The 14,722-nt window shown below is 39.4% G+C and overlaps 1 protein-coding gene across 9 annotated transcripts in view; it reads left to right on the top strand.

Annotated features, from left to right (window-relative positions):
• The window catches only part of ppfia2 (PTPRF interacting protein alpha 2), a 158,848-nt gene that overhangs the window by 97,652 nt on the left and 46,474 nt on the right, over window positions 1–14,722 (top strand). For all 9 annotated transcript variants that reach the window (XM_042402503.1, XM_042402504.1, XM_042402506.1 and 6 more), the window contains one exon: window positions 13,306–13,407. In XM_042402503.1, coding sequence (XP_042258437.1) covers window positions 13,306–13,407 — 102 coding nt within the window. The remainder of the gene's footprint in view (window positions 1–13,305; window positions 13,408–14,722) is intronic.

Below are 14,722 nucleotides of genomic sequence, written 5' to 3' on the forward strand. Positions count from 1 at the left end.
TTGGCTGTCATCATAGCACAACACACTTTCCGGCTTGTTAGTTTTCTAGGGGCACAGTAGTCAGAAATCACGACTGTCGAAACAAGTGATGGGGTCAAAAAAATGTTGATACATCTCAGCTCTCAACACGGTTTGAGAGGGCTGAACCTGAGCCGACCAGTAGAAGTAAAATCAATGGTGTAGAAAGATGTTCCAATGAAAACTGATCACAGTGACGTCTGCGGATTATCTAGAGAAACCGAGACATTCGTTTTTGGGAAGTGACGTTGCTTTTGAAATGTTATCTTTTAAGGCTGTGAGCGCCACAACTACCAAAAATTTACAGATAGATATCTTAAAAAGTCTTCACATATCACCAAATGTAAGTGAGAAAATATGGAGCTTAGTTAGTTTTTTTTTATTTGGGTGGACTGATCCTTTAGAGCAGTTAATGTGCATCATACAGTAGAGTGAAATAGCAGTGATGCAAGTACTATAATCTCTCCCTGTGGGCTGCTCACTCTGCTGCTCTAAAATGCCATCCTCAGGCTCAAAATACAGAGACAATAGTTGTTAATTCATGCCATTTTATATTTACAAGCCATTTAGCTTTAATGCCGTGTCCTGGACTAAAAAGCTCGCTACACCACACACAATGTTTTACAGCGATTATATGATCACCTTGATGGCTTGAGATGCGACTAGACGATGTTATGTTCTCTTTGGAGCCATGAAATAGTAACTTGTGTAAATACGAAGCAAATAGCCCTTTAAAATTATAGAGACATTGTAATAATATAAAGAAAAATAGTATGGTTTGGTGGGATAAACAAGAAAATCAAGACATTGCATCAGTTTTCCTCAAAAGTTTTTCTATCTCTGTCCAGTACTTTCTCAGATATATTTTTATCTTGTCTTCCTCTAGTGCAGCATACCTTTACCCTCCTGTGCCTTAAGAATTTTTCAATTTAATATCAGGGTTTCAGAGTTCTTTCCTTTCAAGGTTCTGCGATAAACGACAGCAAGGTTTAGGCCACCGGGTTCAGAACTCCCTGAGGATCTGAGATCCATTTTAGACGAAACTCCCTCGCCACAAAGTAGAAGAGGAGAGGGAAATGTGAAGGGGGTCAAGAGAGGACAACCTATTTCATATCTGTTGAATTTGGTGCCAAATCTAGTAGATTGAGAGGGAATCTCTTCTCTTTGACTACTCTCAAGATGTAGCTCTATATTTATATGCAGCTTCTGTATGCCAGTGGTTTTCTGTCATATTCCTCTTGAACCAGCTTCAACTTTTTCCTGATTTTACAAATCTTTTTTTTTTTCATATAAGGACATTAGACGGTGACCTCCTTTGATGCACAGAGGGTGTTTTGTTTATCATGGTTATCTGCATGGACAGGGATTGAATCATCAATGCTCCAAAGCCCACCCTCTCCCCACTGTAATCTTTGCAAATCCCACCACTTGTGTGATGAATTTTCCAAATGTGGCATCTCGCCTACAACCAAGCAGCTCTGTTGCTCAGTTGGTTATCAGCCTAACTAAAATTGCCACGTTTATCTGGGAACCGGACTTTGATTTACAATAATACACTGAGGCTCATGTTCTGTGGCTTTCATCTCTGCTCTGTCCATTCATCTACCGTTGAGGTGTTTTTTCAGGTGTTTTGTGCTGTAGAACACGGCTGTGCCTTTATTTATTCATCTGCAGATGTTTGCCATGTGTTGGAAACATTTGAAGATATGGACAAAAGACTAAATAATTTCAAATTGTGTGAGGATTTTATACTGTATAGTACGTCTCATATATCAAATTATGGCCTTTCTGAGTAGACTAAAAAGATTCGTAGTGTAGCATTTGTCATGAGCCTATGAATAAAGACCTAGCCTAGGGTACAAGGGGTTAATATATAATGATAATAATCATCACTTGCAGAAACAGAAACCTAGAAGAAACAGTAATACTATTTCTCAGCTATAGCTAGAGGAAGAGGACACTGCGTCATCAGCCATGGGAATCATCTCCTGCTGTACAAGGTGAATGTCAGTCACAACACATCAACCAAGATCCAGCTTGCAGCTGTTGTGTCCCTGGAAAAAAACAAAAACAAAAAAAACCCAACAAGACAGTATGGACTATATATCCCCTTTGCTGCGTTCTGCTCTCCATGGGTAATAGATGATGGATGGCCTGACATTTCCGGCCATGCTTGTTTGGGTGTTCCACAGCGATATGCAGCTTCGTTGCTGCCTGGATGCCCGACATTACTGCGACCAAATGAGAAGAGTGTGGCAGAACATTACATGTGGAAAACAGAGAGTAGGCATTCTCATCGGGTAATAAAACAGACTCCCCCCACCCCCCCACCCTCCCTGACCTTTTTAATATGGGCACAGTATCACCATGCATTGCAGTGCCATCAATTTATCATTGTACCATATACTAGAGCTGAATGTGTCAAGCTGAGAGCACATATATTGGAGATCTCTTTGGGATACTTTCTTTCATAGCCTCACTCTCATTTCCCCCGATGAAAGCTAAATAATCCATCTGGAGATGAGGTTCGTTGCTTCTTGACCTTGACCTTGCACTTACTCACACACACACACACAAGGCCAGGTGGATCTCTTATGCGGAGCTTCTGTCTCCTCAGTGCTGACAGCACTTTTTGTTCATTGTCCACAGTACATCAGACTGTAGCAGTTATTCCTATTGGTTCTGTGCCTTAGAAACCAGGAGATTGAGGTGTACTATCTAAAATGATTAGAGGATGTATTATGTGGTCTCTTCCAAGCATAATATTTGAATTATTATTCGTTTCAGACAACGCGGGGATGTTCACTGCTTTGCTAGGTATTCCCTCACCTGTGGGACTTACTGTATTTACATTTAGATAAAACATTCAGATAAAGAACATGTTGATGAGCTGCTGTGGATGCAGAAAAAATGTGATTGAAAAGACTTTTTTCAGGGCACAAATGATAAAACTCGAAAGAGAGAGCAGCTGTTAAAATATAGAGAAAAAACAGAAGAGGCAATAATGTGTTTTTCCATTCAGTCTTGACCATGGCAGATATGATGTTGAGGCCAGAAGTCTACATTAAAGGAAATGTGCTGGTGCTTTCTTGCTGAGTATGATAAAATGATGGATACCACTCTCATATTTGTCCATTAATTAATAATTATGAAGTAGCTGCAGCAGCCAGTGAGTTAAGCTTGGAGTCATTTTAACTCTTTAGTTTTTGTACAAGTTAAACAGCTTAAAAATATGCTGTATCATTATAATTAGTGAACTTTAGGGATGCTAGTGGGCAGATTTGGTTAACTTCAGACTTTGGTGTTTCCCCCTGTTTCCAGTATTGTGCTAAACTAAGCTAAGCTAGCAGATTGCTGGTGCTGGTGTCATATTTACTGTAAAGACATAAGAGCGGTATTGATCCTCTCATATAACTCTCTAAATACTATGATACCCATGATCCTCTGGGCCACTGTTGCTATGGAGGTAGCTAGTCAGAGGGGCGAGTCAGAGCTGGAGCAAATTGCAGAACACAACACTGCGCTAAAGTTGCTGAATATATCTGATTATCAGACCAGAATCTTATAGTGAACTGATTTAAACTGCTGAATGTTTATCAGGTTTCTACGAACCATAATCATAAGATTCAGCTTGCCGTTGGTGTCACTTGCAAAAGAATATTAAGCTCAGTGATTACATTTTTTGCACTGACTCTTGTAAATTTTTTTTAATCAAAGAAATAGATATTTTCAAATGTGGTTGCTCACCATTTGTGCTGATGATTAAAGTGCTTTATGCCCATTCGAACCTTGAAAGTACTCCAACTGCAAGCCATCAAACATTGTCTGCAGAAAATGAACAACTTTTATATCTGGTACATACAAGTAAACAAGATACAAGCTATTTTTGATAACTCTTCTATCCTAGTATTTGTGATGAGACTAATCCTCATACGTCCCTTTTGAAGAGACACAATTCGATAAATCCTGCACTGCTTTCATTGTCTTGGATTTTGGTGGTTGGAGGTTGTCGGCTATGGCTGATGTAAGGCTGTTAAGGTGTGGCAGGTCCTCATACGGGAGTTCAAAGGGATCAAAATTAGTTATTAGGTGCTCAGAGGGCAGTAAATTGCCAGGCTGTAATTTCCACTTTCAGATTTATGACTTGGCCTGAAGGGGCCTTTACAGCATAGAGACGACCCCTCTTACCTCGCCAGCTAAAGGTTATTGTAAATCACACCCCTCCTACCCTCAACCACCATCACACTCTTTCTCACATACACACATCTATTCACACAAACACGCCTAACGTTTCATTTCCCTTTTTTTTTTCATCCCCTGTACATGAAATAATCCTCTCGCATCTACAAGCACCTGTTTTTTATTCTGCTGGGTTTTTTTTTTTACCCCTAGTCCCATTAAAGGCATCAGTGCAGTGACCGGTCCGACACTGTCCTGATATCACATCACAACAATGTCACGCAATGTCAGCAAGAACACAACCACTCATTGTCCTTTTTCAAGAAATTGGCACTTGTTTGTTTATTCCACTTGCCCTTTTGTCTCTTTTAGCTCATTTGTCAGACTGTTTGATTGTCTAATTCCAAAAATAATCACAGGCAATCAAGCTGAATAAAATCAATGCATTATTCAACCGTGAGAATTTAGTGGTTTCACGTTGTTCATGGCTGGCTCACTCTGAGTTAATGGTTAATTGTGAATGATTAATTTCTGCAAGGTTCATTATGCATAAACGATCCACCTCTAGGAAATGTCGTTAGATTTTATGTTGATTTTTTTTAGAGGACATGTACAAAGAGATATAAAATCAGACAGACATATTGCTTTATTAGGTTGTATTGTGTTTCTTATGTTGGGAGAGCAATAAAAATGCAATCTGCATTGATGCTTTTACAATTTCCCCCCCTACGGCTCCTCTGTGTGTACATTGAATCATTCTACTGTATACTCTTCAGTTTGAGCAGCTCTTTGAAGTTGTGATGGCTTTACAACCTGCCAGTTTCTCTTCAGAGAATAACAAGATGAGTGGGCCTACAAATATTGGAATATTCATGCCTTTGAGGTTCTCACATAGGTTCTGCAGGTATTATGGGACTGTATGACAGCCGTGGTTTGATTGTCAGTTGAGTCGGTGGGTGTCCTTGTGTGTTATTTTGACACAGATGAAAGGTAACCGCATAGTTCCTGGAGAGGCCTCATCGATAGGAGCGCGCTTACTGCTGTTGTAACATTCGTCACCCACCTTCAACTCACCGGCATGTCGCCACGAAGAAGAGGAGATGCTCGATCAGCACGGATAACCTTCTTGAATATTTAAAGCTGAAAGAAATGAGCCTGCTGGCTGAGCTGAAACTCATGCGCAGAGTCTGTTCCTCATGGTCTCCCTGGCTCCTTGATGTCGGAACTAAAGTCTCTGTGACCGATCCTTCTCTATCAGCAAGATGTGGGCCAGGAATCCAGCTGGCACTGGTCCTGGGTGGACCACTCAGAGTTGCTGTTGTGTCTGATATGATGGAGGTGCCTCAGCTTCAGATAGTTTGTCAGTCTGTAAAAAAAATATATGAAACCTGCTTAGTAGCTAAATAAAATACCTAAAAATGTCAGGATATGCTTTTCAGTGTTGAGTTTCAGTGTCCTGTTTCTTTATTTTATTTACTTATGAGCTAGCTGTTCCTGCTTGTTGTCATCTATCAGCTTTATACTCGATATTATTTTCCATACCGTCATCAAATGGATGGTTTAAATGCTGTTTCAGAGGCTGTTCAATGCAGATAGGTTTAGAAATCTTTGGAAAGGATTGAATACTTACATTTGTGTGGGATTTTTTTGAAAAGAAATACTCACAACATTGTCCCAGCCTTCAAATGCTCAGAGGAATTAAAACATCCCTCCAACCCCTGATACCTACAGTAGAGCATAGTACATAGAAGAAAAAAGTACAGGGAAAATATAGAATAATCTGAAAATGGAAAGAAATTGGATACTTAAGTTAAAAAAAAGTCTTTTGCAGCTTAGTCATATTCCCATATTTACCATACTCTAACCCTGATTATAACAAAATACAGTGTAATTACAAGGCTGTAGGTTTCCATTAACTTATTTGAATGTGTAAATTTGATTACAGTGACATAAGTCTGCTTTAGTGCGGCGTCGACATTTTGTTAACTGTGAGAAAAGCAACATTGATAGCAGGAGGCTCATCTCATCATTTATTCACCAGCACCCTCTGTCCATGTCCTCTCTTTGGTCTCACATTGTAAATATAACGCTGTTTATCAAATATTTAAGACCTACAGTGAAGCATCTCTGGAACTCAGATGTAATAATTGAGAAAGCACAAATATCACAAACAGAATATTGTTTGTGGATCATTGCTCATCGTCTGGTACTTTCCAGGAGTGTTTTTTCCAGTGCACCAAATTAGAGTCACGATGCATTCACAAGCAGCTCCTTTTTACAGTTTGAGAGCTTCTTGCCATGAAAGTTTAGAGGTTATACAGTAAAGTCGTATTTACTTCTTTTCGGTTTCATTTGCCTAATTTCATATTATATTTCTTATCTTAGCTGGGCTGCAGGAGATGGAGGTAGTGTCATCACATGAATGGCAGTTTTTTTTTTTCTAGCTGTGCTCCGTGTTTCACTCGGTGAATCATCACGCCGTCAATCACACCACCATTTCTCAGTCTCTCCTGAGAGTAATGTGCAATTGGCGGGTTTTGTTTTTAGCCTGGAAGCATGACTCTCCTGCAGAAACACACCTCTATTTAAAAAAAAAAAAAAAAAAAAAAAAAAAAAGATGGAGCTGCTGCTGTAATTTTGGCTGACAGTCAGCCCACTCAGGGAGTAAGTCTTGTCCACCATTTCATTTAGAGTTCACCTTCCAGACATACTCACACACATATACACACACACACACTCTACCTGACATATTGCCTTGCTAGGCAGTTTGCCCTGGTAATGAGAAGTGGGGAAAAAGAGGGAGGTGGGGGGATAGTTGTCCAGCAGGTCATGGGTAAAATAGTGCTAGAGAGAGAGGCTTGGAGCAAAACCTTAGTTCATCCAAGTGGAATTTTATACTTCCCAGCTGTTTGAATGGGCTATAAAACAAAGCAGTAACACTTCATCAAAACTGGCCACTGCTGAAATGACCTTGTGTAACATTTTGAATGAAAACGCAGACAAACTCTTAAAGAGCTTGTGTACAATATTCAGCCAACTATGCAGATGCTCCTTTTCTTTCCTATTTAACAGTCGACATAGCAATCAAAACCTCCTAATTATCATAAAAACGCAGATCTGCTATTGTTAGGAAACTCTGCTGCTGTTCACAGCTGGGCAGCAGTTGGCAGCATCCAGGAATGTCAGCATTACTGTCATCTCTTCGCCTGAGGGAGATTTCAAATGTCCCCGAGCCCCCAACAGTGCACTGTGTGTGTGAGTGTGTATACTGTAAATCATCCTCTATCTCTGCTTGGCTTGCAGAGGTGAAAGTCCTCTTGTCCACCTGATGCGCTGAAGATGCTCTGTCACGCAAGCCCAGCATGTGCATCCTCACCTTTTTTTTATTTATGTGCTGGTACTTTTCTCTGTGTCTCTCTGCTCACTGAATCATATTTCCACCACAACGCGTTTGGCCATTCGCTTCTCTCTCTTTCCGCCCTACCATCCCATTTTCAGGTTATTTATGAGAGCAGTGCCTCGGAGGCAGTGTTTCCTGGGAATAAAAAAATCACCAGGTTGTGTTTTCCTTGAGCGATAGAGCAAAATAAATATCATTGAATGGAAATAAAAACTCCCATTTGCTGCATTTTCAATGCTGTGAATAATTCAGTGTGGCCAGCGTATAAGCAGCTCTGTGGTTTATGTTACACCTCATATGGTTTCTATTATGTTGATACTGGTGGTTGTCTACATGTTACAGGCGTTGCCAGTAATTTGAAGATGCAGTATGTCAGAGTAATAGACATGCAAACAAGCACGGTGTCATATTAAGTCACATATAAGTTTACAGAAACATTTTTTGGGAAAATTAAAGGAAAGGACCACTCTTAGTTTTATAAAAATGAGTCTTTTCTAGAATGTATTATTGTTTGATGAACTTTTAATATAATTTTCTGTCAGAATACAATATATTTCATATTATTTGCAGGTAAAAACTAAGAAATTGTCTTGGCTAAATTGTAATGCATCAGCTAATACTCACGGTTCAATCACAGTAGAGCATTAAAACTATACTGCAAGGCCATGATGTAAGAACATGATTGTTTATCCAAAAAGACGTTTTCTTGTTTATTTTTATTCAGATTTATTAATTCAATACATCATTAAAGGAAGTTAGATGTGTAATACTGCTGTAATGTCTGGGAGCACAGTAGCTTAGCTTACCATAAACACTGGAAGTGGGGAACCAGCAAGCAAGACTCTTTTCTAAGTTTAAAAAAACATAAATTGTTGTTTTTATATTACAATAATGTGCATGGATTAAACAAAAAAGATAACAGACATTGTATTGTTGCATTTATTAGCTTTAGAGTGGCTGGTAGGCAGATTTTTTTTAGCTTCTTTTTGCTAGGCTAAGCTAACCCCCGGAGAGAAAGCCAAATATCAAACTATTCCATGAAATAGAAATACGTTTCCTTACATTTCCTTCCTTTTCGACTTAATCACAGTCTTTTGTGTTATTTTTTTTAACCAGAAAGCTGCTATTAGCACTCATTATCTGGTTACTTCTTAAAGCTTTATTACATCTTGTTTGGTACTTGTCTGAGCACACCCTTTGATTATTTTAAAGCTACATACTCCCTGCCAGCCCATGTGTGTATGCTTGTGTTTGTATGTACCACATTTGGCCTGAGACATGACTAGATGATAGAACATGGAGAAGTTAATTAAAGTGCATGCTAGGTTTATTGTTGTTAAATGAACTGAAACCTTACTCTCAGTGCCACAAATACCAACATCAGTTTAATTCTGATGGAGAAGTCTTTTCACTGTTCATCTGTTACTGGTTTTCTGTGCGATGGAAAGATCATTCTACTAAGGGCAGGAATTTAACTATGTGAAATGTTGTTTCAGTGGAGCTTATAATCTATCAAGGTCCTGACAGTGTAGCCTTGAGGAAGCCAGTCTTAAAAACATCTCTTCGCCCCTGAGGTCACAGCCTTTTCTTTAATTTGGTTTTAAGAGAAATGATTGCTGTGAGACAGCTGGTTTAAAGAGGAAGCTGCAGAGAGAGTAGTCTATACTATAGTCAGATCCTGAGGAAGTTGAAGCCTACCAGCACTGTTGGGGCACAACCAAGGGATTGTTGGGTCTCACTAGCATTAAAGCAAATGGTGCAATTTGCAGAAGGGCTTTTTTCTTAAGAGGGGGTGATTAACTACATTCCTCTGGGAGAGAGATTTTGAGCTCTAAGCTTCTTTTTTTGTGCCTGACCTAAAGCACACACCAAGTTTGTAAAATGCAGTCAGGCAAAGAAGAACTGCATACTTTAATGACTGAAAGGCTTCATTTACATATTATTCCCATGATAATTTAGGATAGAATGAAAGTGTAATGATCACTGTGGGGAATTTGGATGATTTTAGCAGGAAAATAATAAAAGGTTTCAAGAAATGTAATTTTAATGTTAGTGTGGTAACCTCATAATAATTTAAATATATAGCAATATTCAGATATAATCTTGCATTGGGAATAATTTAAATTTAATCTAATCTAAAACAAATACTAATAAAATAGCCCTTATTATCTTACAAACTGCATATGTAAAGTTTTTTCTGTCTTCATTCAGTTGTGGCTCATTGTAGGTCAACTCTTGATTGAGATGACTTGGTTACCACGCCAACACTTTTTTTTCCCCCTATCTCTTGTTGCCATGGCACCAGCTGGGTCCTCAACAGTTGACCTGGTCCTCCTTTGTAGATAATCCAGATGTTAACTCTACAGGCCCTTACAGACACATGTGTCCTGACAGTTTAACCTTTGGTTTCTTGACTTTTGCGGACCAACTTCAATCAGGTTTTCATTGGTGTTTCCTGTCAGAGAAGTCGGGACCAAATGCTTGGTTTTGTCTGTGTGGTCTCAAGTGGCATATTACAGTCATTTGACAGCTTTACCCAGTTAAATAAAAATATTTATCCCACCTTTCCCCCAGTGTTTTTTCCCCAATGTTTTCCATCACCTTGATAGAGACTTTATGCGATTTTGGATGAGACAAAAGACAATTTGCACTGAGACAAGAAGTCAAACAAATGTACACGTCTTAACAAAATCCTGATTTTAGAGATTCACCACAAAGATTCCAACTTGATTTCCTTACTGTTGTTGCTCAAGTTGCCTTACAGAACTGAATAAAATCACAAGGTCAGACCACAGCTGTTGAACACATCAGGTTGTATTTTGTCAGTGTCGGACAAAGATGAAAATCATATTTTGATAAAGGGCCACATTGAAAGATCCTTGGAAAAAAAAAACATCACAATTTTTAAAAGCAAGTTTGCTATATAGAATTATGAATTTTTCATCAGTATTTGATGACATTATAAAGTAAAATCATCAAAATGGATTGGACAGAGCATTAGAAAAACTATAATAATGCAGTCCAACTCCACCACTAACAGCCATAAAAATTGCCACATAGTTAAATCAACATCTGTCTGCAATCTTCACTTTTTGCAGGGCTGTGCGGATTGATTTAGATTGTAAATGTGTATCTAATAAAGCATGAGCACTACAAAATGTTAATTAATTATGAGATAATTAAGTTTTGATCATGCAAACACAGATGTGATGATTTAGTTATGATCCCGAGGTAACCGGCAGGAAACATTAAGAGCCATTATGGCTGCTCTGGGTTTCCATATTTTAAAACCTGCATTCACACCCTCCTGCCACTCCAAGTGGAAAGTTGCAACAGCAGCCTGCAGCAATCCACTTAGAAATTAATTGGATTGAAAGATTTTGCATGATCCCAAAGCCTCTGATCCTGAATATTGCAGATGGATTGGTTGTCCCACTATTACTTACAGGAGTTCAGGTCCTTGTAAAGATCTGAAACGAGCATGACTGAAGCCTGCAACTCTGGGATTTCACACTATTCTACCCATATTGTAACAGACTGGAGAGGCCGTCTTACTTCACCTAGCTGCACTGCTTGTTGTAAATTACTTAAAATCTTTGCTTTTCAAAGCCTTCACTCATAACACAGCGTGAGTTAGCAGTATGGTTTCTTTGTGCAGAGGATTTGTTGCTCTATAAGGTCTATAAGGATTTGTTTCGCCGCTGTAGCTATGAGACACAATATTGTCACACTCCCTGGAGTTTGTCTGTAACACAGAGTGATTGTCTATGTCTCCTGAAGGGCAGATGTGGTACAGATTCTGAATTACAGTGTCAGACAGACAGATCACTACAATAGCTCTATTTAACTGACAGCTTCTGAGGATTCATTATTTTTATAACTTTATTTTTTATGAGAAGCAGACAGTTTGTAACGCTGTTATGACAAGTACTATATTAATAAAGTGACACTATGACTATTTTCATTACTGATTAGTCTTAGTATTAATTTCTTTTGTCAGTCAAAAAATAGTGAAATTTTTTCCCAGAGTCCAACATGAATTATTGTAATTGCTTATTTGGTCTGAACCAAACCCACAAATATTCAATTTATAATAAAATGATATCAGAGAATTATTAAAATTATTAAAGTTGTTGACGATTAGCTGTTTATCAATCAGTTTATCAATGAATCTAATTGTTTCAGTTCTAAACAATAATATTAATCAGTGGAATCTGTGGTGTTAATCGATCTTATTATTTTAGTTCATTTTAAGATTTCATAATGGTTTCTTGTGCTACTGCTTCTGCATTGACCAAAATCAATATACACTGCAACCCTTGGCTACTGAGATTCAGGCTATTGTATGTAATCAAACATATAGCATGCTGGTTATTGCGTCACGTCAACCCATTGGACATTAAAATGTAACACAACCCCTCCTGTCACTCAGGAGTCACATCGGAGACAGTCATGTCTTTGGAGTGGGTCACGTCAGGCACGTACGAAGACATGTCTGTTCAGTCTTTGCTTAATTTAGACCAGGATGACAGGGACAAAGGTTTGAAGCCTTCATGTGTGACAGGCAGCCTCTCCTCCTCTGATGGTTATATATCCAAAACATTACAGTGTTGTCATAAAACACAAATATTCCAGAGTGAAACAAGAGTGCCGGAAGACTGGTTTTTGTGGTTTGGGAGAGGGACCGGGAGGGTGATCAGGCTGTAATTGCTGTATAAATGTAGTTCAGGCGTATTTAAATTCTTTTGTCAGTATCCATCTGCAGAAAAATAGACTGAGACAAACAGAGAGCATAGCTGTTGGTCTGGCAGAAGAGACCAAAGCATTGCAACGGCAGGCTGGAACTGTATGTTTTGGACTTGACTGAGATATTAAGCAGAAGTTTGCATTCCTTTGTTTGTAGGTATTTTACTATTTTAGGCAAACCCCCATTCATAACAGAGGCCACAGCTCTTTAGTTTCTGCTCTTTGTGACCTCTAAGCTACATTTTACTAGTGCTACTACTATACTAGTGCTGAATAGTGCCTAAATAGAGCTGAGCTGCTCTGGAAACAGAAAAGATTTTAAGTCTTCTTTTCTTCCTCCTCTTTCTTCTTCTTCTCTGCTCCTCCTACTCATTCTCCTTTGTCTTCTTCCTATTCTTCTCCTCCTCCCCTAAAAAAAAAAAAAAAATGTCTCTCCTCTCAGCTCATAGCGTCATGCTCGGTTTATAGTAGGACTCCACAGCTAGTAAAAAAGCACCGTCCTCTCATCCCTCCCATGTGCCGTCAGTCAGTAGGTGTAAACCCACTACGACTGGCACCGCGCCCGCACCACTGTATAGAGCCAATCCTCTTTTATCCACAGATTACCATTAGTGCATCCAATCCTTTTCCCCCTATTGTCCAATGGATTGAACCTTTTTACCCAGATGTAGTAGCAAGACCGCCCTATTCTTAGTACAATATCAAATTAGCTGTAGTTTGAAAGGTTTTTCACATTTTAAATGTTTGCCAGAAGGGAGTGCAATATTATCTGGGATCATTTTTGACCTGGATTTAAAGGCTGATGATTCCTTCTTTGATATATTTTCATTGTTCAGTTCTTACAGTCAGCTACTATCTAACCATTCCTGCTACTCTGTTTTATTGCATCACTGTACCTTACAACATGGAAGGCTGTTGCAGAATATTGTGTGATGCTGACCCATCCTTTCTCTCTTGCTCAGGAATTTGCTGCATTGACCAAGGAGCTGAACGCCTGCAGGGAGCAGCTGCTGGAGAAGGAGGAGGAGATCTCTGAACTCAAAGCCGAGAGGAACAACACCAGGGTGAGGGCGGATTCCACACACACTTCAGAGCATCTACTTAACAGTTTACGCCATCCTGTCAACAACTAATCAATTAGAATCTCCATCTAATCACGATTTAAGGAGCCTTTACCTTGTCATTGATTCAGCAGGAAAGTTCTCTGAGTTTCTACTGATGCTTGTGTCTTCTATATTCAACCTCTTAAATTTGCATCCAACAAGTTTCTCTAAAGTTTCAAAAACTTGTCTCAAATTTTTCATGTCAGCTCCAAAAAAAGCAAAGCCTGCTGCTGCACCCTGTGATAGACAGCGTCCTGAGAAAGCTTAAGCTATCTGGTGGGTACGGTTCTTAAGGCTGTAGAGGCACTGGAGCAACCATGTGCACTCTCTGTTTCCAATGCCCAGACATACCTCATTAGCTCCCCACATTCTGCCTGAGCATTTTTCCACTTACTTCACTTGGATGGCTGCTCAACAGTAAAACTAAGTCCAAATGGCACTGATGCCCTGCAGTGTCCAGTTCAAAGTATTTGAAAAAACGAAAACCATTAGAGCTGAAGTCTTGTATTTTCAATAAAAAAAAACAACAACATTTCCTTTATAAAGCAGTAGGCATGCTCTGCTGTTGACAGATAAGACTCTGTTTTCCATCCCGGTGCTGATTAAGTGTGGATTTACAGTCTTGCACTATCTTTCTCTGGATGGAGGCAGAAGGCTGAAGCACAACAACGCCTGAGAGAGAAAAAAAAGAAAAGAAAAAGAGGGAGGTGAGGCGCAAGAAACAGGGACAGACAAAAGTCATTTTCGCTCTCTCACTTTATTATCACCTCAAATCCTCCAATGGGCAATTACCAACCAAACTTTAATTAAGCTTGGTTCTGTGGCTGGTAGGGTTTTACAGTTTATAATTAAATCTTAAAAGACATGTGCAGGCAGCTAGTGGACTTAGGAGCTGACAACAGACATGATGACAGCAGAAAGCATCACAATCAAATGACATGCATGTAAATTCAAAGACTCAGAAGCGTTGCGGAGACACGACAAGACGGAACAAGATAGCATATGAAAATATGTACCGAACAGGAGGAGACTGTGGCTGTTGTCTGTTGTTATTCTGGAGGCATTACCTAACACAGAAGTCAAGAGTAAACATGCACTTCCTGATTGATTCAATAGTGGGCATTTTGTCGAGTGTGCAGGAGTGTGTCTGCAGACATGATGGCTGCTGATGGAGCTCTCAGAGACAGTTGAATCAGACAGACGACAGACAAGACGGCACTCAGTCTCTTTTAACTACAGCAGAGGTCTGCACCGGGTCTTTTTCAACCCCTCGTGC

This window comes from Thunnus maccoyii, chromosome 23 (genome assembly GCF_910596095.1).
Source record: "Thunnus maccoyii chromosome 23, fThuMac1.1, whole genome shotgun sequence".
Taxonomy (NCBI): domain Eukaryota; kingdom Metazoa; phylum Chordata; class Actinopteri; order Scombriformes; family Scombridae; genus Thunnus; species Thunnus maccoyii.